Source organism: Podarcis filfolensis, assembly GCF_964270895.1.
Source record: "Podarcis filfolensis genome assembly, chromosome: 1".
Lineage (NCBI taxonomy): Eukaryota > Metazoa > Chordata > Lepidosauria > Squamata > Lacertidae > Podarcis > Podarcis filfolensis.
The window spans coordinates 59,078,138-59,105,001 of record NC_139604.1 but is presented as its reverse complement, the minus strand read 5'-3'; the positions used below and the strand labels follow the sequence as shown (position 1 = coordinate 59,105,001).

The 26,864-nt window shown below is 41.2% G+C and overlaps 1 protein-coding gene across 1 annotated transcript in view; it reads left to right on the top strand.

Annotated features, from left to right (window-relative positions):
- Positions 1-26,864, top strand: part of LRP5 (LDL receptor related protein 5) — a 116,891-nt gene that overhangs the window by 46,493 nt on the left and 43,534 nt on the right. The window contains exons 5-7 of the mRNA XM_083590688.1: positions 1,324-1,455; positions 14,739-15,135; positions 15,593-15,764. Of these exons, the coding sequence (XP_083446814.1) occupies positions 1,324-1,455; positions 14,739-15,135; positions 15,593-15,764 (701 nt within the window). The remainder of the gene's footprint in view (positions 1-1,323; positions 1,456-14,738; positions 15,136-15,592; positions 15,765-26,864) is intronic.

Here is a 26,864-nt window from a genome sequence, read left to right as displayed (position 1 = left end):
GTATTAGCAGACCCTTGGGTCCTGAATCTAATAAACCTGAAATATTTGGTCTCTGGATGTGGTACTGGCTGTACTTTGAATAGGGAAGATAGGTTGACAGCAAAGCACCGTGGAGTAAACAAAAGAATTTAAGATCTGCTCTAGCCGAGAAACAGGTGCAAGACTTCACTAAAATGCACTGAGTATGTGCACTGCTACAGTTCGTCCTAGCGTTCCAGATGGGGTTGTGTGGTGCTTTCTGAAATTCTTGACATTTCTCTCAGCTGAGGGAATGTCCCGCCCTTGGGTCACAGTATTTCTGGCCAGTAGCGAGGAAAACCTGGTGCATATGGAGATACCATCTCCTAGAAATAGCTGAGATGCCATTGTCTCTTGACTAGGATCGGATTTGGATTCCACCTCCCCCCAAATGGTTCTTGCATATTGCTGGTCTGATTATGGCCCACGCACAAGGCAGTGATAATCTGGGAGTGCACAGAATATTGGCGTCTGATTTTCTTGGCACACTTGAATTGTTACCCCCTTTTGTATTGTTGGCTGCCTTTCTTTTTGTTGCCATAATCCAGTGAGATTATTTCCAGGAGGTGTTAAAATCAACTATAATAAAACACAACTTAAAAACGGATTGGCCTTATGAATATGTGTATGTGGAAGGGGAGAGACTGATATATTTGCTACAATTGTGTTTGGTACTAGTAAATACAAGTTGTATTGTGCAAACGGAGTTTTAAAGCTGCCACAGGAAATCTCTTTAACAGTCCTGGGACTGTGGCAGGCGATCATTCTCCTCAGGCTTACACGGCTCCTAGCAGCTTCTACAACATTTTCAGGAGTTGCTCCACAGAATCCCCAAGCTACTTTCTGATCTCGTACGAGTAATTTGCTGAGCTCGCGTCTTCTTTAAAGGGAAGCTGCATCATGCATTCCAGCCACAGTTTTGCCTTTAAACAACTTTTGTACCTAGTTTCTAAACTACATTTTGAAGGTGGGCGGGCAACCTAAAAGGGTTTTCCCAGGCAAAGTCAGTGTGTACACATGCACTGTGTGAATTGCTTCTCTAGAGATCTTTCTAAGCCTCATTATGTAGCATTAAATTCCTGTCTTGCACATTCTTCTTAAACTTTAGGAAAGATGTGTTCTACAAAATGTAATATACAGGAAAAAACACACACGTGTATATATATTTAAATTATGTTCAGAGTTGTTAAGAACAGGGTACTTCTGGGGGAGAAATGTTTATTTTTAGCTTACCTCAGAGAATTGAAGCTCCTCAGCGTTCTGGAAAAATGTAAAATGCTCTTCTCTCTTTTCTGATTTCTTAAGTTCATACACCCTGTGAAGATAATAATGGGGGCTGCTCCCATTTGTGCCTGTTATCTCCAAGAGACCCCTTTTACAGCTGTAACTGTCCCACTGGAGTCCAACTTGAAGAAGATGGCAGGACCTGCAAAGCGGGTAAGTAATGTGGCCAGAGAAATTGTTGCTCAAGAGAGTTCTAGACTAGTACCAGAAGACTGAGACACTTTGAGGTTGGTTTGGACAAGTTAATTCCTTCTCTTGTCTTCAACAAGGGTAGCCAACATGGTGCCATCCACATGTTTTTGGACCACAACTCACACCAGCCCCAGACAGTAAGTATGGCCAGTGTTCAGGGCCATACTTACTGATGGGAGATGAAAGGGGCCGTATTAGCTACTTCTGATGTATAGTCTAGAGAAGTTATTTAAGTAGTGTTTTCTCTGTGTGTATTACTCTTCCTTCTCTGTATCCCAAGCTATTCCCTCCCTCCCCATTAACAGGGTCTTTTATGTATGTATTTGAAGTCTGTCTGTTGCAATTAATTCACTTGGCAAGAGCTCAGTCCCAAGTCTATAGAAGATGCCTACATATTAACTGAATTCAAGGTTAGCTTAAAGTATGGAGGCAATAGAAGTAAAATATATAACCACATCAAATTTTATAAGCATGAGAAGAGAATTTTGTATTTCCACAAAGAATGCATTCCTCTATTGTTGCTGCTTCTCCCCCCCCCCCCATCTCTTTTACAACTCCTCCTTATGTATGTAGGGAACAAAAATTGGATGCAAGCAACCATTTTGGAATGTTAATTTGTGAGTACTCCCTTGTTAAAGCATTCATGCATTACAAAAATTATGTATTTCTCTCAAATTTAGGGCTGCTTTAGAACTTCTGGTTTTAGAATCAAAGTATGGAAGAATATATATTAAGTGTCCATAAGGATATGTTGGCATATGGTCTTTAATGACCCAGTCCACGGGTTTTGGAAAACCAGAAATGATGTGTGTTATGTTTGAGAGAAATGTGCCAGGGAAATTTGCTGAATCTTGGATTGTGAAGGCTAGTGCTTTGGATTTAATGTTAAGATAGGGTTGCCATTTGTCAGGAATTTCCTGGACTTATACGGAATACTGCAGTTGGAAGCAGTGTCTGGGCGGAAATTGCTAAAATGTTTGGGAAAATCTGGACATATGGCAACCCATGTTGGCAGTGTTGTTTTTGGCGATCTTTCTTTCTTTCTTTCTTTCTTTCTTTCTTTCTTTCTTTCTTTCTTTCTTTCTAAATTTGCTAAAAAAGCTCAACAACTTGTCCAGATTTTCACTGTTTGAAATATGGCAACCCTAGTTAAGCTTCAATTAGGTTAAAAGGGAATGGTCCACACGGAGAATTATTTTGTCTTGGATTTTTTTAGCAGCATGGCTGTTGAGGATTTTGTGCGTAATAGTAGGCGAATTATCGATGGCCTAGCTGGTGTTGCCATTGTATTTAAAAATAAGAGGAAGAATTCAACATCATATTATTTACAGTCATTCAGCCTGCCAGTCAGAGCGATTGTCCCCTCTCCTCCAGGTGGATGCTGTTCTAGGGTGTTCTGCTGCCACCTCCATCCTTGAACCAGTTGCAGGGAGCAGGTGGGCAGAGGGGAGAAGCCTTGTTGAACAAACAAAAGTCTCTGTGCAGGCTTCCATTGACGGGGCTCATTAGTTGCAAATCTTGCTGTTCTGGACCTGACGCAAGTGTCTTCCTCCTTCTTTATTGCAACAAAATGGATGATTTTCTGTAGATGTTTTGCAGTAACCCCACCAACCACATCAGAAGCAGCACCAGCACAAAGTGGAACACATTCATATGTGCATATGATAGACGAGTAGCCATTTTTCCTAAGAGAAATTCGAACATTGTGAATGGGAGAACTGCACCACCAAAAGTAAATGCCTAACCGTGTAGGACTTAAGTAAAGGAAGGAGAACTAGAAAGAGGTGGAGCCTTGGTGCCTCCCTCTGTTTTGAGAGGAGAGGGGACTCTGACAGAATATGCCTTTTCCTCTTTCCTTTTGGCACTGCAGGATGTCACGATAACACCCTGCCCCCAAATCACAGGAAGCCTTGGAAGATTAGCTGTGATTCCTGCATTGCAGGGGATTGGACTAGACAACCATTTTGTGCCCTTCCAACTCCACAGTTCTATGATTCTAAGTATCACAACGTGCATTGCTTGGTGAAAATTATAGTGCTGTGGACTATGAGGGCTATTCCCAACAAAGTCACTGCACTCACAATGTGCTTGCACAATGGAATTTCCTCTCCCTCTCCTTCCTCTGAGTACCCCCTGAACCCCCCCCCACTCTGGTGATTCCAACATTTACCACAGAGTATCCAGGGTTGCTCTAGTGCAGATTGGGGGGCTGGGGGGAGGAGGAGAGGAAGTCCCATTGCTAGAGGCACAATAAGTTTCTTGGATACAATCCTGATTAATGAAATGTTTAACAGCAGCAACAACAACAATAATCCCCGTAGGAACAACATTCTAGATCTTGATGTAGCATTGTGGTCAGTGCCCACTAAATTCTCCTCCTCCTTTCTCCCTATCCCTGTGATTTTTGCTATAAGTTAGCTTTGTGGGGGCATATATACAATGCTGCAAATTTATTTTCTGTCTGCTAAAGGCAAGACATGCTCCCTTACTCCTGCTTCAGTTGTGTTACTGGCATGCTCTCCACTGCAATGTAGGAAGGATCCCCCCCACCCATTTTTATATATAAAAAAGCACCTCTCTTTTCATTGCTTTAGGAACTGTTCCTGAATGCTCGGGACAAGCGCTTCAAAACTTTCATATTGACCTTGAGTTTTGGCAATGGGAAACTGCCCCAGTGGGCATTTAGAAGGTTGGCTGAAAGGATACAGAAATGCGTGACTTTTTATATGGCTAGCACCTTTCTGTTGTTGGGCCAGACATTCTTTTAACGGCTTTCTGTCAGTCGGGTGAAGGGGGAGTGGGATGGGAACAGGAAGTCTGGTTTTGCATAAGAATGTGGCTTTTTGGTTCAGTTTTGTGGATTATTTCTTTCCCAAGCTCTGCATCTTTTGTGGCTCTCTGCCTTATGCCATGTCCACACGTGCTGTCCTGCTATTATTAATTAACTCCTTGGTGGCCAAAGGCTGGCTGTAATCCATTACTCAGAGGGGAAGAAATGACTGGGACATCAAATTGAACTCACATTGATACAACCTGCACAGGTCACTGTGGGCTTCCCTAAAGAATCAGAGCCTTTGAATAAGTATTTATGCACATGCATTTCTTCAGCACTCTCTCATTCACCTCTTTATTTAGGGGTACAACTAAATATGTTGCAGGAATTAACAAGTGTGTGTGTGTGTGTGTGTGTGTGTGTGTGTGTGTGTATGTCAAGTTCAGCAGACCAGAAAGTTGGAATGTAGCCATTATGTGGGTGTCTTTTTTAATCCTTTGCCCTGCACATTTCCTCTGGTTTTAAATCTCCTCCTGAAGCTAATATTTGCCATATGAGAGAAAACATCGTATGCTGTATCAAAGTGCAGTACAGAACTTGTGGGGTATTTTCTGGTACAGAATTGAAATGCAGCTTTCATGTATTTCCATGGCAATTTCATGGTGAAGTATCTGACTAATGTGTTCCGTCAACACAAGGATTTGCGCTTGCACAACAGAATAGTCCCTCCTATCCTCTCCCTCCCTACACCCTCCTCAAATATACCCTGGAGGATTGGGGTAACCCCTAAAACAGATTTCAGGGACACATGGCGGGAGCAGTAGCGGAGCTTCATGCTCCTGCACTGGGGGGGGGGCGTAGAGCAGGCGGGGCAGGGCTGGCGCACTGCCTGCGGGGGCGTGGCGTCCAGCACAGGCAGGGGGGGAGCTGCGATGGCACCCCTCCAGAATCGCGCTGCCGGGGCGGTGCACTCCCCCCCCCCCGCACTCCTCTTCCTCTGCCAGTGGGTGGGAGGAGAGGCAAGAAAGTTCCATCATGCAAACATAAATCCTTGTGCTGATGTGATGCTGTGTTGGATGCAGGCAGTGATTATCTTTACATACCATTTATTTGAAGAAATAACTTTTTTGTCTAGTTAAGAATGCAAATGAGAAAACAGGGTATAGTTGCTGAAAACTTTGGTAAATCTTCTAGTGTTACTTCATTAAGCAGCAGGGTGGAGGAGAAGAGTGTATTGGAGCCACAGCCATGAGTTAATTGATTATCATTATTGTATTTTAGGCAATCATACCTCAGCTGATTAAGTTGAGATATGCACTCACACTGCCTCTTATATCTTCTCTTCACTGTTTTTAAACCAAGGAGTCTCTAATAAACCACAGTTTTCCATTTCTTCTGAATTTTGCTTGCCAGCTTTGGAACAAGTCAGGATAGTAAACTACAGTTTGAAGTTAGTTTAATACCCTGGCTTGTTCTGAAGCTGGTAACCATAGTTTTCTGATTTGAACAAAACAGGAAACTCTGATTAATTGCAGGTTTCTTGGTGATTGCAGCTTTAGCAAAAGGACTTTGTAGGAGCAGGAGGTTTGGGCATATCTTGGCATAATAAACTGAGATAGGAATGTCTGAACTGGGCTATTACACACTTCCTCAAAAGGGAAGCTGTGGGCATTTTAACTGGTTGTTAATGAGTTGTCATCTAACCAGTTTGCTTGTTTGGTTTGTTTTTCCACACACAAAAATCCAAGAAGAATCAAAACTTGCATCAAGCTTGTAGTGGCTAGTGGAGAAAATGGAAACATGCAATATACCTCTTTTTAGAATTAGAGGGACTTGTGCTGATAATTACTGAATATTTGGTTCATAAAGGGCCTGCCCATTTTTTTTAATGGTAAGACTGGATTTAGTAAAAGACATGGAAGTTTTATATTAAACTCAGATATTTATAATCATATTTAAACCACTGCCAAGATAGATAGTGATAAATAATATTCCTTATTAAAGGAAGTGCTTGTAATAGTTGTATTAGCTGATGTTTCTTTATCTGACTGTAAGTGTTGAATATGCATATTTTCCCCATGTCTTAATAAGGACAACCATTGTATTATTTTGAGGAAGGGTGTTTCACAGATCATGATAGACCTTGGCATTTAATTCCCCTGTTAGATCTTGTAATAGTGGCATTTGCCATGCACCTTACTTGAGTAAAATAAAACCACCTACAATGATCCTGTTAATTTCCTCCCTGTGCAAGTCTGTATGTTAATTGTTATTTATTTCTACACTGCCCTTTACCCAAAGATCACAGGGCGGTTCACAATATAAAAACACAAAAAAGCAAATCATAGTAACAAACATGATATCCTGCTCATAATATAGAACAACGTGCCCCACAATAATATGCAGAGGAAATTTGTCAGATAACTTAATCTGTTTCAGAAACTAACAGATCTATATGTGGCTCATCTATGCATGGCCTTTAAAAATCAGCTTGGTTCTAATAAAAGTTAGGATGTGTTCTGTATTCATTGGAGGTGCGATTTTCCAATGACAGTTTTTTCGAATTTGCTAATCTTTACTCCCCCACCCCCAAAGTCACTCCCAGTAAAATGGGGCCTGTAAAAAGTTAGCAGTGGAGGGAGGGAGGCAAAAGGGTTAGCGAGGCACCCACAAGAGAGCATTGTTCCAGTCTGATTAGTAGACAGACAAATGGGAAAGGAATAGCATGGCATTTTCTGGCATGGATTAGCAACAGCAACCAGCGCTGTCTACATTTGTTTAGGTTGGGTGAATAAATTGGAGCATTTGTTACTGTATTATAAATGTCTTGTCACTTGTCAAATGTGAAGTGGGCCAAGGGGAGAATAACAAACAGCTCTTGGTGAGATGGGCTGCTTTGCTGCTGTCAACTCTGATTGGAGTTAATTTTGTAAATAGAATGCAGCTGCCATTTTCAGAGCTGAAACATGAATTTTTAATAGTGGCACAAAGCGGCGATCTCTGAAAGTGCGACACCTACTTTGGATATTTTAAAATGTAAACCTAATGGATTAAAGGGACTGCTATCTCAGTTACAAACCATCCCTCTCTTGTCTTGCTTCCTGCATGGCTTTTCATTAACTACAAAATGAGAAGCGATCAGGGATGGAGGATAAATGGACCAACACTTGTGTTTTGTGGGTTTGTTTCTCCTTTCAAATTCAGTTACACTGAGCAGGTGTCCCTAAATGCAGCTCATTAAAATGTCTAGGCCTGTATGGATGTTAGTTTTGTCATATCGATTGACAAAAGATCTGTTACATTTTCGGGAATGGAAACAGAAAACGTTAAGACAATTTAGTAGCACAGTGAGGAAGTGGTAGAAGGAGAAGGTTGGTTGCTTTAACAAAAATTGTAACTTCAGTCTGCTGAGTCTGAAGAGTTCAGGTTTCTTGCTTCCCTCTTTTAAGCATAAGGAATTTATGCATTTTTTTCCTTGCTAATTAAGTGGGTCATATGGTGTTACATAGACATTCTTTCCCCCGTTTTTTTTTCTGGCAAATAGTTGACGGATGTAGACTTAGACTTTTAAAAACAGTAAGAGTATATGCATTGCCTTAAATAATGCTTTGGATCCCCGTTTTGGCTCAGGAAGGAATTTTCCAGCACCAACCCAGATTAGCTGGTGAACTTAGACTTTTAAGCATCTGGATGTGATATAAGCTATTTTATATGCAGTTAATTTTACCTTAAGACATGGGGTTTGGATTAGCTGACCTTCAGGTGTCTCAAAATCCATTGCCAGTGGGAAAATCTTAGCTAACTTGGAATATGAACTCCCCCCTCGAAAAATTCTGCCTGTAATTGACTACATTTGTGATGTGAATTGCAGCCTTGCATTTTCACAGTATAATTCTTCACAACGATCACTAGTACCATAGCTCTATGAACAGACATTTCCTTTGACTTAAATGAAAGGTGAAATTTTTGGAATATGTTAAATGCCAAATCATGGTTAGGGGGCCTATTAAGGCATTGCAATTGGTGGTGGACCAACAAATGGGGATATGTGAGTGAATTATTAGTGAGGGAGAAGTCAGAGACACAATGCTGTAGTTCTGGAAAATGATTGTATTTGATTTTTTTTATTCTTTGAAAGGTAAGTTAAATGACAATTTCTTTGAAATTCATTTGGAGAAAGTTGAATGCACTTAATTTTAGAAATGCATTCATTTTCTGGTCTGTTTTATATTGCATGGAAAAACTTTTTTTTTTTTTTTAAGAAGCTTGCTTAATGAAGGAAGCAGAATTTATTCCTTGGCTCACCTTCGTTAGAGGCAGCATGAATCCAGCCTTTGCTGTCTTGGAGAACAGAGGTCAGAGCAACAGCAGCTAGGCCCAGCTGTCTGAGTTCAGGATGAGTCAGGCCCCAGATGAGTACTTCTTCCCGGGTTAAATTGAGGATTAGTGCCCCTGTGTCACCCTCTGTCTTTCTGCGTTTTGTATCCTGTGTTGAATGTGCTCTGTGTTTCAGAAATGTGCTTCAGTTTGTATTTTGCATTGCTTTTCCAAAAAGAAGAAGAAGAAGCATTTCTAATTAAAATTACTCAGCATTGGTATTCCTTCAAAGTCTGTGTGCAGCACAACAGGCTAGAAGTGAGTTGGGTGATAGTCCAGAAAGTGTAAATTTGAAGAAGAAAAGTGACCTGGTTGCTCCCCACCCCAAATAAAATATTGCACAACCAGCATTCTCTTTGGTGCCCGAACCACGTTGGAAGTCGCAGAGACACCACACAGTCCCTTTACACAACGAGCCTTAATTACTCTGAATTTCTTTTAGAATCTTGGTAAAGCATATACGATGTAGAAAACTCCATTTCCAATGTCACCGTGCAAATTGGTATTGTCTGGTAGTGGCCACTAAATGACTTTTGGGAACAGTGTGTCCTACCTCTGTTTGTCTCCTCTGAACCAGAAGTTATTATGTCATTAATTAAAACAACAACAACACATGCAAGCCAACTCTTCAGGTTCTTAGCATTTTATAGGCTTTTAAACAACACCGGGGAAAACATGGCTACCGTGTACTGTCTGGTATTTGTGGCTCAGCATGTTGTTGGAAACTTCAGTTTGTGTATTCCAGCTGCTTTCCCTAGAGTTACCACCACAACAGCAGTAGTTTGAGAGGGTTCTTGCGCTCTTTTAGTTTTTCTAGGGAAATGGTTGGTATTTCGGGTTAGGCACTGTTGCTTTGAATCCAGCACTGTAGGTACGTAAGTGCTGTATGGATTGCATATCACTTCCTATAGAAACAGTCGCAGCCTGGACTCCCAGCTGCATTGGACTCCAGTTGGGCATCTTGATAAGGAATAGGGTACGTGTGAGCATGTGTGTGTGTTGGTGTCAACATATATGTGCAGTGACAGTTGTGAAGATGTAAAAAGGAGCCTGGAGGGTATTTCCATAAATAAGAAATGGGCATGAGGTGGCTTCTTTGAAAATGTGTGGGACTATCTTCATGGTGGGAAGGAAGCTGGAGAAATTGTGTAGAGGTGGGATGTGCGTGAGTATATGCATGTTTCTCTGCAATGGAAAGGGCCATTAGGCTGTATGTGCATACTCACCCCTCTTTTTTCCTTCTTCCAATGATTGCAGATACCCTAAATATTAAGTCATTCAGTCATTCATTGCATTTATATCCCACTTTTTCCTCCAAGGAGCTGGGGGAACCATGCATGGTTTTCTCCCTCCTCATTTAATCCCCACAAAAACCCTGTGAGGTAGGGTAGGCTGAGATGCAATGACTGGCCCAAGGTGACACTATACTTCTGTTAATGAAGCCTAGAATAGCATTAGCTTTTTTTGCTGCTGCATCACACTGTTGACTCATGTTAAGTTTGTGGTCCACCAAGACCTCGAGATCCTTTTCACATGTACTGCTAGTAAGCCAGGTGTCCCCCATCCTATATTTGCGCATCTGGTTCTTCCTGCCTAAATGCAGAACCTTACATTTGTCCCTATTGACATTCATTTTATTAGCTTGTGCCCAGTTCTGCAGCCTGTTAAGGTCATTTTGAATTCTGTTTCTGTCTTCTGTGGCATTAGCTACCCCTCCCAGTTTGGTGTCATCTGCAAATCTGCTGAGCATCCCCTCAATTCCTTCATCCAAGTCATTTATAAATATGTTAAACAACAACGGGCCTAGGACAGAACCCTTCAGCACCCCACTTGTCACTTTTCCCCAGGATGATGAGGAACCATTAATGAGTACTATTTGGGTTCGGTCAGTCAACCAGCTACAAATCCACCTAACAGTTATTTCATTCAAACCACATTTTACCAGCTTCCTCACAAAAAAATCATGGGGGACTTTGTCAAAAGCCTTACTGAAATCAAGATACAGTATGTCCACAGCATTTCCCTGATCCCCCAAGTTTGTAATTCCATCAAAAAAAGAAATCAGATTGGTCTGGCATGACTTATTTCTGAGAAACCCATGCTGGGTCTTAGTAAATCATAGCATCCTTTTCTAAATGCTCACAGACTGACTGTTGAATTATCTGTTCTAGGACTTTCCCTGGTGTCGATGTCAAGCTCACCAGTCGGTAGTTACCTCATCCAGAAGCTTTTTATAGATTAAAAAGGCATGGGGGGGGGGAGTTAAATGGAAAAGGCATGGCAGATGTGCCATGAGGTGGAGCAGACAGGGCAGGTAGGGACAGAATTCTTCTACCTGCAGCACCAGTACAAGGTGCTGTTAGGTAAAGGTAAAGGGACCCCTGACCATTCGGTCCAGTCATGGACGACTCTGGGGTTGCGGCGCTCACCTCGCTTTACTGGCCGAGGGAGTCAGTGTACAGCTTCTGGGTCATGTGGCCAGCATGACTAAGCCGCTTCTGGCGAACCGAAGCAGCACACGGAAATGCCGTTTACCTTCCCACCGGAGCGGTACCTATTTATCTACTTGCACTTTAATGTGCTTTTGAAGTGGTAGGTTGGCAGGAGCAACAGGAGCTCACCCTGTCGCAGGGATTCGAACCGCTGACCTTCTGATCGGCAAGCCCTAGGCTCTGTGGTTTAGGCCACAGCGCCACCTGCGTTGTGCTGTTACTTGCCTTTAATGCCCTAAACTGCTTGGGGGCCCAATTAACAGGTCTCCTCCATCTAACCCACAAAGTCAGTGCAGTAAAATATCATGGTAGATGGTATCAAATGCTGGCAGGAGATAAAGGAAAGATGAGAAGGTTGCACACTCCATGTGTCTTTCTCTACAGAGGTCATCCATCCCGGCAACCAAGGTGGTTTTGGTGCCGTACCCAGGCTTGAATCCAAACCAAAATGGGACCAGATAATCAGTTTCATCCAAAGGGGCTTTGCAAAATCTCTGAGCTGTTCCATTCCTGTCTGCACATTGATGTCTGTATATATTAACATATGGTTTACCCTTTCTAGTTCTTCAGTTGAGCCAGTCTGGCAATGATGATTCTGTTTACTCTTATCCATTAAATTAAGCACCACCTGTCTGGTCCACTGTGAATGTAAACAGATATCCATACATTATTGCATTTAGTTCTTGCTTTTGAATAAATATTCCCTCCATACTATTTCTTGCAAGGGGTGTGTGTGTGTGTGTTTGCACGCTTCACAGATTCTTTGAAGCTTCAGCATGAGGCATGTCATTATATAACTTGTTTTATAGAGAGGCTATTTTTCAGTTTTCCATTAGGCCTTTCAGGGCAGTTTTGTTTCCCATTCTGAGGCCTTGATGTCTCTCTGTCATGGCAACAGTGGTGCCTGTTGTCAGTTTGGTTGAGCCACCTGGACTTTTCTCAAAGTTATGAGATTATACATAACTTTGCAGAGCTTAGGTGGCAATGCCACAGTCAGCTGCCATACCCTGCGGGGGGATATTTCAGGCGCTGCACACAGCCATGGCTCCCGCCAGCCCACAAGCTGTAAAAGGGACTTGGCAGCCTGCATCTGGTATGTGTGCTATAAATTACCCATCCCTGCACTGCATTATTCAGAGTGCTGTATACATTTCTTAGCCCAGTAATTAGGCCTGTATTATTTGCTGTGTCTCCTTAGCTTAGAATCCATCAGGGGCTACTGAGGCAGGATACAAATGACCATGCGGGGAAGGAGATTCCACTTTTGTGCTTCCCATTCCCTGCCACACAGGCCTTTCTACTTCCCCACCCTCCATTTCCTTGCCCTTGAACAGCCCACTTTTTTTGGCTGTACAGTTACAAAAACATGGATGATTATGAGGTGTGAGTCTGGAGAAAAGTGCTGCAACCTCCTAACTCGTTAGAGTTCGGAAAAAGGCATTCCTGAGCACTGTTGCAACCTGATAATCCAGGTTCATCATCAGATCCAGAAACATCCCAAGGCTGCAAGCTTGCAAAGACCTTGGTGTCTGAATCCTCTCTGTGACTGGCACCCCAGTTTTGTCCAAATCACAGAGTAAAAAGCAGTTGAAAGATGTGGAATGTATTACAAATTCAAGTGTTATTTTTGTAAAAGGTTTCTGTTTTCTTCAACTTATATTCCACTAACTATCTAGATACCGTATTTTTCACTCTATAGGACGCACTTTTCCCCTCCAAAAATGAAGGGTGCGCACCGACCCCTCACGTTTCAGGAAGCTATCCGCAAGCCTTCAGATTTTTTTTTCTTTATTTCCCCCCCAAAAAAAACTAGGTGTGCCCTATGGTCCGGTGCGCCCTATAGAGTGAAAAATACGGTAGTTCACATGTTTCTGCAGAGGAAAATAAAACTACAACATAATTGTGTTGTAATATGTACAAAATCTTAACAGTACAAACAGGTGGGGATAATCCTACACACTTTCAGAAATTTTCATAGGCAAGGTATGGGTCTGTGTTAAGCATACAAAACCCCCAAGGTCTGCCCCCAATTATTATTATTATTATTATTATTATTATTATTATTATTATTATTAATATACCGCTCTATACCTGGAGGTCTCAGGGCGGTTCACATAAAAAGGTCATAATATATAAAATAACAATAAAAGCAATAACCCAATAATGCCCCGCTCCCAAAGAGCCACATTTCAAAAGGGCATTGGATGTTGATCAGGTCAACCAAAGGCCTGGTTAAAAAGGAACATTTTTGCCGGGCGCCTAAAGGTGTATAATGAAGGCGGCAGGCGAACTTCCCTGGGGAGAGCATTCCACAGATGGGGAGCCACTGCAGAGAAGGCCACCTCTCATGTTGCCACCCTCCGGACCTCTCTCTAAAGGATGAGGCTAGCACATGGATGCCAGCTTCAGACAACTAGGAATAGAATGTCCTGGCCACATGGAGAAAGTAGTGGCTGTTTGTCCATTTCCTGCTTCCCTTGTGCTACTTGCTGTCTAGCACTGTCTCTCTCCTTCCTGCCCCAGAGCCAAGGGCACAGGGTATTGCAGAGAGGTATCCTCAAAATGGTGCCTTCCTCTGTGGCTTAGAGCAGCATCTGCCCAAGTGAGAAAACAGCTCACTTGGAGGGATTTCTATTTCCAGGCAGATGGGTTATGTTTGATGGAAGGTAGAAGCAAGGATGGATTTAGAGCAGCACAACCGGTTCTACTGCACTGGGCCCAGAGGGCGCCACAACTGTGGCACAGTAAATTGAGCAGAACAGAAGATAAGAGGGGAGCAATTTTGGCTTTGCACAAGGTCCTGCTGAAATTTGAAAGTCCAGTGTCCACCTTTGGTGGAGGAGATATAATGGTGGCAAGAGGTGCAGTGGAAACTAGACAAACAAGTAGATGATTTTTTGTATTACAAATGTTGAGCAAAATATTTTTAAAGTACCCAAAGGGTAATATTTTAACATTGAAAAAAGGAAGACAACCCAGTTATGTCTCAAATGTCATTTTATTCCATTGCAAAAGGAAAAACATACTGAATTTTCATAGTATTGTATGTAGCATCTATACGCAGCACACCTATCCAACAAATGACCTCAGCAGAAGTCTTAAAGTTCTCTTAGCATAAGGGGCATTTTGTATTTTGGGTTTATTTCGTTTGCTACAAGTATTTTCAAGTATATAGAGAACTATATTTTTAAAAATGCAAAGAGTGGCTTCATAAAGTTATGTTTGGGGGAAGGTGTTAGGAGTATCAGAATTTTCTGTTGCCCTCATCAGAGAAGGAATCTCCCAAGTGTTGTTCCTTCATCACCACCTTCTTGCATTTTTCAGTGTTGTACTTTGGCTTTGCTTCCTTTTTACTAGTATAGGAATGGTAAAGATGTGTGTTAGGGTTCAGACACTACAGTCTTATCTCCGTACTTCAAATCAGTTGAGGAGATGAGCAGCCCAGGTTCACTCTTATGCCACATAGTGCTAGAACAAAATTTGACCACACTTATCAGTCTTCATTTTCCATAACTTCTACAGCATTGCTTTCTAAATAGTAAATGAAACTTAAATAATGGAAATTACTGGTTATTTACTGGTTATTCTCTTCCTTTTCCCAGGCGCTGAAGAAGTGCTTTTGCTTGCCAGAAGAACAGATTTACGAAGAATTTCCTTGGACATGCCAGATTTCACCGACATCATTTTGCAAATAGATAATATCAGGCATGCTATTGCGATAGACTATGATCCTGTGGAGGGTTATATATACTGGACTGATGATGATGTCAGAGCCATTCGTCGGGCTTTTCTCGATGGGTCAGGAGCCCAAACCCTTGTGACGACAGAAGTAAATCACCCTGATGGCATAGCTGTAGACTGGGTGGCTAGAAACTTGTACTGGACCGACACTGGTACCGATCGCATTGAAGTTACGCGGCTGAATGGGACATCGAGGAAGATCATTATATCGGAAAACCTAGATGAACCTAGAGCAATAGTGCTTAATCCTGTGATGGGGTGAGTGTTGCATATCTTTGATCATTGATACAAAACGAAGAGATGGCTCTGCTTTTGTTTTCTAGGCTTGTGAAAGAAGGTATTTAAATGTTGTATATTCTGAGAGTGCAGGATATATTGTATTGGTGGTGCTAGTCTCTGCTGAATTCACTGCCATTCTTCCAATCCATACGCTTCATTACTATCTATTTAGGATAGCCAAGCATCAAATCCTGTGTTGTAGTCAGAGCCTTCATGATTTCTTGAGTGGGATTTTGTATCTCCTCCTTTATTTAAAATGACAACTTATGAATCCTGTGAGCTCTGGGGATACACAGACTGCTAATTACAGATTCTACTACTAATTAAAGTTTCTCAGCAAATGTCACAACTTGAAATTGCAGTAGTATATTTTCATCAAATATTTGTGTGTAAGGAGGAGGCATGTGTAAAACAGCCTATTATTTGTTCCCAACAGCTATATGTATTGGACAGACTGGGGTGAAAATCCGAAAATTGAGTCTGCTTATTTAGATGGTTCTGAGAGGAAAGTTCTGGTGAATACATCATTAGGGTGGCCTAATGGTTTGGCGCTGGATCTTGAAGAAAATAAACTTTACTGGGGAGATGCGAAGACTGACAAAATTGAGGTAAATTAGAAAAATTACATTTTTTCAGACAGCTTTGATAAGAACTAACTCTCTTGAGCTACTATGAGTATTACTCATATTGCCGCATTGGCTTATCTTTGTTTTCTTGGAAATGTTCTATTTTTACCACAAATGGTTTCTGAACTGGTTGAAATTCCAAGCACTACAGAGTTCTATAAATGGGAGTTAAGGTGTGGATGCAATAGAGATCTGTGACTGTATTGTTGCAACTGAATTAATTTTAATAGACCCTGACCCAGGAATCAGAAGAGTAATTGGAACTAAACTGTTATTGTAAAACTTACTTAACTGAGTCTTTGGCTCATTCTTGAATGCGCCGAAACTTGGAGAAAGGTTTTTTAAGCAAATGTTGTTCTGTTTGAGATGTTTCAAGTTGTCTTGTTTTGTTTTGTTCTGCACATGTACGGTAGTTCGTTTAGCTGTCCTCATACAGATGGATGGAAGGGTTTTGTGTAACTTCAAGACTTCCTGACTTTATGCAATAGTAGATGTAAATAAGTTCAATAAAATATGTCTTCTAATACATAGCCGCCAAGCCAGCTGTAGGAATGCTTGAACATCTCTATATGGTGTTCAGAGGACTTTCCCCTCTGTCAAAACACCTAATACTAAACGCCTTTTAGGAGAGTGTAAAGGAAAAACAGATTAGGACATTAAGGGAATAACTTAACAGCAGGAAAAAGTGTGCTAATGTTTCTATTTACATGCTTATGAGGCAAGGTCTGATAGTTCCAAAATTCTGGTTTCTCACTCATGAGTTTTGGCTTTATTTGTTTTGAGTTAGAGGTTTGAAGGTGAGAAACAGTTAGTTGCTCACATACTTCGCTCTACTAGTCTGCTTCCTAAATGAGACACATCACGTTTCTTTTTGTAAGTGGGTTTTTGAGTTTAAAAGATGATGAGAGAATGAGATTTGAGCGCCTCATTGATATGAAGCTGCTTTAAACTGTGTCAGATCAGTGGCCTGTGTAGTCCAGAACTGTCTCTTCTGCATTGAAATGCATGTGCCCTTCCACTGAGATATGCTTCTCCCCGAGGGGATTGGCCCCAATTTCTCAAATCTTTAGAAATTGCCCCAACCCAGCACAATGATGGCAAAGCACCTACTTTTGGGTGCTGTGTAAATAAAGCATACTATTTATACTATTTATTCACTGGATATTGGAACTTGTAAAGAGGTGTCCTTGTTAATCTGTTTCTTATTCATAGGACTCCTTCTCCTGGAATAGAGTAAAGAGATGATTGTAGTTTCTTATATTTGAATTTAAATGCTCCCGATATTTAGAGTACTACAGGGTACAGATTCCAATAAATCTTTGGTCAAGGACCTTCCGCAAAACAGCTCCTGGGCCTTCAGGTGTGTGTGTGTGGGGGGGTTATATTAAGTTTTTTTGGGGGGGGGAGGGGGAGAGTTGCTCAGTTTAATCTATAGACAAGGATGCTCAGTTGGTAGTTTTGTTAATTCCATTGCATATCATGATGCTTCTCCAACACTATGTTACTTTCAGAAAATAAAACTTTTTTCCTACCCAGTTCCTTGAGGTGGAAGGCCCCCCCCCCCCGCTCCTAAAGCAGCTAAACATTGCCGTGTACGTTAGGAGTGAGTGTGCGCCTTATTTATGTGTGTTAAACCTTCACATGGCAAAAACAGCAGTTACTCTTTCTTGGCAGAGACCTTCCCATCTGCAGCATTCAGCTGTAAATACAAAGGACTCAGTCACTTCACAAGCAGTTTATATCCTGAAGAAACCATTTGGCAAGGCCTGTCAAACTTTGCGTGACAACAGCCTTTGGGGCTTTCACTGCAAATTTGGCACCCTGTGGTAGCATTGTTCCCAGCTTTTAAAACTCTTTGCTAAGTTAGTTTGGCAGCATGTGCAAAAGGGTAAGGAGTGGAGGGGGGGAGTGAGGAAAGATGAGAAATACAGCAGATTTCACATAGTTTATGTGGAAATAATGTATCTTAGCTCTACAGAATCGGCTGCTGCAGAGTTAAGGAACATAAAAGAATTGAAAGCAAATTTAGGACTTCATTGGAAAAAAAGTTAACTTTCCTTGAACGAACAGTAGATTAATACGGATTACAAGGTTCCAGCAGAGAGTGAAGCAAAGAGCCACTGGCATCCACGTGTGGAAGTTCCTAATTCTCTTTAAAAACCAATTTTGTGGTTTGGTATTATCTCTTCAGGATTTGCTTAATGACCCTGAGGCATAATTACATAATTACAAAAATCTGAACTATTTCCCTATTTTTAGAAATGTTTCTAATTTAAATATTTTCAAAGCTATAGTTAGGAATGAAATGCAACACAGGGAATTATCAAATGTGGGGTTGTATCTCTCTCCACCGCCCCATTTATCATTTTAAAGGTTTTGCAGTTACTTTCTCCTGAAGGAGTCAGACTTTATGCCTAGACATTCTGAAGCATTGTGTTATGCTAAGAAGTCTCTCTGAAGCGTGACACCCGGGTCATTAGTGTCAGACCGCTGTTCTGTCCCCTCCATCGACCAACCCACCAAAGTCCACTTGGTAATTCTTATTAACCCAGTTCATCCTGGCTTTGCTCTCTGGTCACAGATTATAAAGTGTGAAAATATTTCTGTAAACTAAAGATAGATAATGCCTAGCCTGTACTTCTGTGATCAGAAAAGGCTTTCAGAGTGTTGATCTGTCTAGAAAACAATCTTCCCCCCAGGATATTTCTACCGTATGATATGTGATATTTGAAATAATGACCTCAATCTAGGTCAGTGCAAGAAAAGTTTCCCCCCATAAAAGGTAGCAGAAACTTCTTGTTTACTGATTGTTGTCTTTTCATCCCTAAATGAATGTAGATTAATCCAGAATTTTTGAATTCATCCTAGCATCTATTCATTAAAATGTAATTATATTCTTGTTTTGTACCTAATGTGTTGTAGAAGTGCTAATGATAAAAAAAACTGGTAAAAAAAGAAAGAAAGGAAAGACAATCAAAATCTGATTCAGAATATTAGTTGCAGGGCAAATTAGCACAGCTCTTATCCCTCCCCCTTTCAGTACCCAAATTTGCCTTGCCACAATGCAAAACACAGGGGACCACAGTATTAGCAAGAAGAGTGAATGTGAGTAGGGATTCCTTTGTCTTGAAATTCTAATGTGATCTTTTTCATTTGCCGAAACTTTTCTATTTTTGCTTTGGAAGAAATCACTTTAGTTCTCGCAATACTATTCATAGTTAGTCAAGCTTTTTAAAAGTTAAAGAAAAGTTGCAGAGTTGTGCTTAAAATTAATTGTGCTTTCTTAATTCGATGCCAAAATGAACTTTTATTTCAAAAAATGGGACAGGGAGGAGGAAACCATTGGGAGCTCTGAATAGGAGGAATCTGACCTTTGACCACTGAGAAGGCTGTGTCAGAAGTAAAGCAACTGCCTTCCCACAGTTGAAGGAGAAATAGGCATTGATCACCATGAGCCCAGCAAGTTGACTGACCTCGAGGAAACAACTAAAGGGCCACTGTCGACTGCAACAGTATAGCTACACACAAATCTGAAACTTGGATAACAACTAATAGTTTACTTCCGGTGGGTGAAAGCGAATGCTAACTTTCAACCACTTCCTATACAATTTGCCCATGCCTTATTCTTCTAAAGAAGAACCCCAAGGCATGGTCATTATAGTACTTGGCTCCAAACATCACTTTTGCGTGCAGAAGCTCTGACCATTGTATTTATTTCTGTACATTTTATTTTGTTTCCTTTTACTTTTATACCATCTTCTCCAGGCCAAAATATGTCCCTCAGGATTATTCACAACATAAACTTGCATGGGATGCTTGTCTCCAATGCTCTTTTTTCAGCTGTGGCTCCTATGCCATATCATGTGCTTCTCTGGAGGATCTCCTGATCCTCTAGAGTAGATTTTGATCATAAGTACCATTGGCCTGGGCAACCAATAGCAACAAGCAGCAGCAAACATCTGCTGCCCTCCCACCGTTAAGACAATGGCTTGGATCCTAATGTGAGTTGTTAAGGAAGTTCACAGATTTCCTTTCTCCTGCTCTCCCCTGCACCCCATCCCACATTGCTCAGGAGTTGCCCTCACAACCCCGTTAAGGCTTTTTTATGGCCACAGGTGGCTGCAGTGGAAGCAAGGAGATGAAAAACTTTCCTTCTGTGGTTTTCATTAACTTTGGATCCAAGGTAATAGCATTTGAAGCAACAACTAATGTCTGCCCTGCATGCATCTGGGGTGGTGGCAGCACAGCTGTCAGGACTGGTCGCTGTCCTCTAACTCTTCCCTGACAACAGCAGTGGTGATACAGCTTTTAGTCTTAGCAGAAGTAGTAATGAGAGTGGCTCAGGACCAGTCTGGAACAGACTCTAGCTGCTCTTTGCCGATAACTAAACTGAACAGGAGAAGTCTTATTGGTTTATAGGTCAATTCATACCGTCCTAACATGAATCATACTCTCCCCCCACCCCAAAAGTGCTGCACTCTCACTACAGTGGGAATTAGTTCAAATGGTATCCAAAAGAATGTAATTTTGCATGCAGCCATAGAATTACTTGTCATTCATTTTTGCCCTGTGATCAGTTGCAGGGAAACTTTGTCTGCATTGTACTGGTGTAAGATTCCTGTGGTGCTTTTTCAACTTTATCAACACATACAGAACATGGCAAGCTATAACTGCTTTTCTTTTCAGAAGTTTGCAGGACAGAGTTGGCTTATACAAGAGTATCTCTCTCTCTCTCTCTCTCTCTCTCTCTCTCTCTCTCTCTCTCTCTCACACACACACACACACACACAGCCCCCCTCCCCGAATCTTGAGCTAAGGTGTCATGCTCTTTCCTACGGCCGAATATGTAATAGAAATTGAATGTCCACATATTCCAAGTTGTACATGGTTTTGAACTCTGTGTTCAATGAACCTGTGGAGGGAAAAGCCTGCTGAACAACACGCTGAAAATAGTGTTAGCTGACCAGAATCCCTCTGCATTCCCCCTTAATAGAAATGCTCAGCCAGATTCCATCTATTTGGTATCTGCAGCGGTGGGAAGATTTTTTTTTAAAAAATGCATTTCTTCAGCTTTTTTATATAAGTGTTTAGTTCCTTGATGAGACAGCAGTCACTCAAAAAGGGAAGACTTTCCTCACCACTTTGACTCGAGTCATCCTGTGGGAAAGGAAGCTAACTTATTCTAAACTGTAGGTGACCCTTGCCTTTTTTTGTGAGCAATGAAGACATAATGGGGGCCCAGCGAAGGTTTAGCGGAACCCCCACAGCCATCTGCGCACTTCATTGGCAGAAGTGCCTTTCACTTGAACTTGCATTTGACAAGTGTGTTCTGTCTTTCTCATTCAGAAGGGTCCTTCAAAGCCAGCTAATTGAAATGCTTGCACCCCTCTGTTCCTTTTCCTTGTGTCACCCCCCTCTCCCCCCCATTTGCTTAAATTGCAGGGCACTAGTATTCATGGTTAATGAGCAAAAAAAGCCCATGCAGTTCTAGAGCTACATTTCTTTTAAAAAGCAAAACTGTATAGGAAAGTTTCTGAGTTCTGTCCCCCCCCCTCAACCCCCAACCCCTCATACCAGCGTCTGAGAATCTAGCTTAGTCTAATAAAGAAGCCGAACACACACACACACCCTTCCCAAGTTTCTGTTGCACACTTGTTAAAAATTCTTTTTGTCTTCCTAGCCCTGGACTTTATGAAATGAAACACAAATCAGGCCCCTGGAATAAAAGGTTGCATGTATGCCTTGTGGCATTTGGAATGAAACTATTCACTGCCTGAATGACTATAAATAGAAAGCCAGGAGCTGTCTATTTCTCAACTTGGGGCTCCCTGTAAAGGAGCACCCTTCCCAGTAAAAGGTGACTTTTGAAAGAAAACTTTGTTCTTTCCTTGTGGGAATTGAATTGCTCAGGAATTCTTCTTCGTGCACTTCTGGTTAGAAGGCATTAATCTCCAATTTATTTTTAACAACAGCATTCTCTGTGTAATAAATGTGTATTCTTGGACCTGTAGCCAGATATGCCATCTCATCTGTGGAGTTCCATGTAAAATTATGAATACAGAACAAACAGTTCTCTTTGCATTTTGCTGCTGAAAGCTTTCTATTGGCTCTCTTCCAGCTGTCGGCTCCTTTTTATCTTGTATTCATTTTTTAGTAAGAAGGCTAAATTAGTGGTGCACAGGTTTTTTTTCCCCAGGTTTTGAGAGACAGAACAAGAATCGTGATTGATTTTTATTATTATTATTATTATAAAAGATTTTATTCTCCCGATGGACTTCTGAAGTTGCCGACATAAGAACTCCAATAGCTTACTGTTGCAGTTCTTCAGGCAATTTGTTTGGTTGATTTGGCCGATATGAATGCTCAGAAATCCCCTGTGTTGTGCACTTATGCAAATGCAGTTTCAGAGTACTTTCTCCTCCCCTTTTAGGTTTTTCTAAAGAAACCAGGAGATGCCGGGAGGGGAGTTGCTCATTGACTGGTATAGTTCTGCTGGCTTTGATGGGGCTACAAGCGTGAAAGTGGTGAAAGTGGTCAATAAATCATCCGCCTGAGCAGGCAATTTTAAAAACTGTCTTACACCACAATTGTTTGAGTTGTGAGAAGGGGAATTCACACCTAAGTTGGAAGCTTTCTGCAAAATTAACATATGAAATTTAAATCACCTCCCTGTTAAGTCATTTTGTTTTAGCTTCTAGGTATCTTTTCATTTCTTTCTGTGATTGTATATGCAAATTACTGGGGATAGATTTGCATCCCGGTCTTGGTTTTTAGTTAAGAGGCATTTCTTATTATGAAAGCTTACAGCATTAACCTATTGAAAACTACCTATTCTATTTAAACTTCAGCCTTATTTTTGAATAAAAAGCAATAGGAAACAATTATTTGAGGCCTGTCTTAATTTTGTATACTGAATTAATCTAGAACTGGGAAATGGCCATACTTCAGCTTGCATGAGGAAATGACGGGAAATAGTTAAACTTAAAGATGATTGATTACTCATGTGGCTGAACCATAAGAAACCTCTAGGTGGCTTAAGTTGTTTTTAAACACACCCACCCCAGTTGAACATTGGCATAGGCAAACAATATAATGCCCCATGTCTTTCCGCTTAATATTGGTTGCCTCTTGGCTTTTATGATTGCAGTCGTTCATATGTCTGCATGCTGATTTCAGTGTAGTGCTCCATATGTTTTGCTTGTCACCTTTTATTGTAAGACTTCCTTCACCTAAGGTGGCCCCCTGCTGCCCTTTTGCATGGCAGCTCCTATAGGTAGCCCTGCTGCCTTTTCCCTTTCTAACTTTCCCTTGGGAGCCTGTTGAGAACTATTGAAGACGTTGAATCCATTGTGAGTTTTCATCTTGCTTTGTCTCTGCGGACTTTGTTCATCATTTACTACAATTTTACAAGGGTTTTTGAAAATGTCGTCTATCATCCATTCATAGATGTAAATTTTCCATTCAGTTGTTCATTTTGTTTACAGTGGCTAGATTCCCCCCTCCCTCCATAATGGCCATTTGCCTTTTTAAATCTCTTCTGGAGATGTTTAATTTCCTTATAATACAACATCATAACATGGTTGCTTAAATGTTGATTGAGGTCCTACGTCTAACTAGAAAATTTTCTATTGCTGAAATTTCGGAACTTTTAAAATATGCTACCATTGATTGGTTGTTTTCTAATGCTAGCATCTGCAAAAATATATATTAAAAGTATAAAACTGGTTTAAGCATGTTTAGGTACTGACAAATAGTTTCAGCATGTTAGAGGATTATACAGCTGTGATGCTGCTTGGATTTTGAACTGACCTTGTTGACTGGACTTGTTTCCTAATTGCATCAAATTGTAATATTTTAGAGGATGACGGACTATGAGTTTAGCTGCAATGATACACACATCCTTGTGTATCCTTGAAAATCAGTGGGATTTAATCGGACTAAATGAATGCAAGATTACAGCCAGTGTCACGACCGCTACTGTTAGAATAGTTCCATTACCAGGTCCTCTAGTAATTGTCTGTCACTTGGTGAAAACTAAAGATGGAGATTTACAAAGGAAGTCTAGCTGCATAAGAACTGGCATGCAAATTTTCTTACCCCAAGTCCGCCTAAGTACTCATTATTTCATTTCAGCACTAATCACTATCTTTGGATCTAATTCTCACTGCTTTGTTCGCCTGTTCAGCCTTCCAGTATATTGCTGTTTAGGACTATGACTTGCATTTTGAAGTTCAAGCATTTAATTGCTATTGTGAAGTCATTATGAAATATTTCCTTGTGCTAACATCCAAATTTCCATGCTGAATTCTTAACACTCAGAAATATATTGGTGAAATGCTGTAAGATAAAAGTATATTGCATGTGTTTTAATCTCTTCCAAAAGTGTTATAGCCCCTACACTATTGACACCACTTTAAAACAAAATGATGATGTCACCTACTACGGCCAACTAAAGACTCCTCTTTAAAAAAAATCCTGCTATTGCTCAATATATTCTCCTTTCAGTGTGAGACTTTTTATTACTTGGTGCCATGTGCAACCTAATTGCTTTCCATATTGCCGTATCGGAGAAAGATTCTCAGCTAACTACTGTAAATGTGAACATGCATCAGACTTCTCTCTTCCTGTGGGAGTTATCTAGGATAAGATTTATCTCTAGCTTTACTTACTGCTGCTGTAGTAAGATGTGGGCTAGAAAGAAGGCTGGAGAATTGGATTTGACCAACTGCCAGTAGTCTTCCACTGTAGCAATAACAAGGCCAGATATTATGAATCTTATTAAAACATAACACAGGCTATGGATGTCCAGGTCTCCCAACCGTCATTTGGGTCAGCTTTCGTGTGGTGTTTCATTTCTCACCCTGCAATATATATTTTTTATAATTGCATTTAAACTTGATAAGCTAGGGGTGGCCCAAATTACTCCGATCAAAATTTAATGTAGAAAGTGAAACAACCAAAAGCTTAACTGGGGTCCACTCTGTCCATAGCAACTTCTGAAAATAGGGTGTGTAAAACCTTAGAATTTATGTGTGCCACAAAGTACATGTTTATGTGGTCAATACTACTTCAAGAGTCCTGGAGTCGGCCCTCCCCTATTTTTGTAACATAAAAACAAAACTGTGTCGCTGACTGTACAGCAAAAAACGCATGACAAGAAACTTCAGGGGTCTGTTGGATCCCAGGGGTATTTTTTCTGCTCCATCTTGGCCTCCAAAAAAAGAGAGAGCTGAACAAACTTTTTAAGCAGTTGGAAATGGACGCGGGGGCGGGTTATGGGGTAAGTGCGGAGGCGCTGCAAAATTTGTTTGGAGGCTGCATGTAGTGGCCTTTGAGGAGGAGGAGGAGGAGGAGGAGGAGGAGGAGGAGGAGGAGGAAGCAGACCTTGCAGAAAACAAGCAAAATAGATCTACGGTACTTCTCTTTGTGGGTGCATCTTGAGCTCACAATCTTTCAGTCACATTTCCTTGTTTTCGTCACTGTGTTGGGATCTCAAGATACCAATAATTGATTTGTGGGTGTGGGTGTGAGGGGGGTTAAGCAAAGGCACAATCGTCTCCTGCAGCTTATCTCATGGGTGGGGTGGAAGCTGGGTCCTGTTACTCCTGCATCATGCCATGCATTTTAATTATTAACTTTATAATAAGGGAGGGGTTTCACAATTGAATGTTCCAAGTGTATAAAATCAAAAGCTTTTACTAAAACGTTAATAACAAAAAAAAAAAGCCATAGTAACAAGGAACATATGACTGGAGAGAGCTTTTCGGCCCTGGCTGTTATATGCAAACCTAGTAACCCTTCATGCTTTTGACCATTGTAGTGTAATTTGATTTTTCATAGCCTTGTTCACCATTTGAAGCGGTATGGAAGATGGTGTGAGTGAGCCGACATTGGCTATACTCAGAGTAGACCCTTTGAAATCAATGGAATTAAGATCATTGATTTCAATGTGTCTACTCCTAATAGGACATAGTTTGATATCACCCAGTTTTCAAATTAAGGCACAATCTAATGCAGTCAATTGCGGGGGGGAGCATAGCAAAGTGGCAGAGCATTTTCAGTATATGGCATCTCCATATATATATATCTTATTATAAAAGCATCAGGTAGCTGATGGTGGGAAAAACCTCTGCCTGAGACCCTGGAAAGCTACTGTCAGCCAGAGTAGACTGCGCTGGGCAAGAACATCAAATAGCTTGGCCTGGCTAAGGCAGCTTTCCCCCTCTTTGGGCCTCAGGCTGAATGGAGGCAAGCAGCTTGCCACTTACTCCCCTTTCAGCCTAGCTGCCAGGCGCCAGATGTGTGCATGTCCCTGTGTGCTGCTCTCCGCTGCCAGCATTTTGCTAGCAGCAGGAGGGCATGTGCACATGTGGCATCATCCTCTTTGCTTGCTTACTCCAAAGCAAACGGGATTGGCTGGTGGTGGTAGCAAGAAGTTCCTCTTCTCGATTCCTGCTTGGCTTTATGCCCAGCTGTTAAAAGTTCAGGATCCTTTTCCTTATTTCTGTCTGTTCACCCGAGCGGCTGCTGCTGGTAAATAACACCGCTCAGTATGGTGCTGCCTCTGCCGTTGCCATCTATTACCTTAATCTTTTAAGAGACACATTTCCCCCCAGGCTTTTGTTAAAGCTAAGCCCTGTCTTCTGTATGTTATAATTAATTATTTGTATTGATGTTCTGTGTATTGATGTTTTTAAATTTGCTGCATACCACTTAGAGGTAAATAAATTAATAATAATAATAATAATAATAATAATAATAATAATATCCTGCCCCTACGGGGTTTAAAATTATTTTCCTTAATATCTGAGGGCTGTCCTTTGTATGTAGGAAATCCCTCCTAGGTTCTCCTTTCCCATTATTCCTGCCTGGCACGTTTGCATGTAGGTACCATGTTTGAAAATAGCAAGGATGACAGAGACCTTTGCTTCAAGACGATAAAGGGTCTGGAAACCAAGCATTATGAGGAACACTGGAGGGAGTTGGGTGTGTTTAGCCTCAGAAAGAGGAGATTAAGAGGCGATATGATAGCTGTCTTCAAATATCTAAAGGGCTGTCACATGGAAGATGGAGCACGTTTGT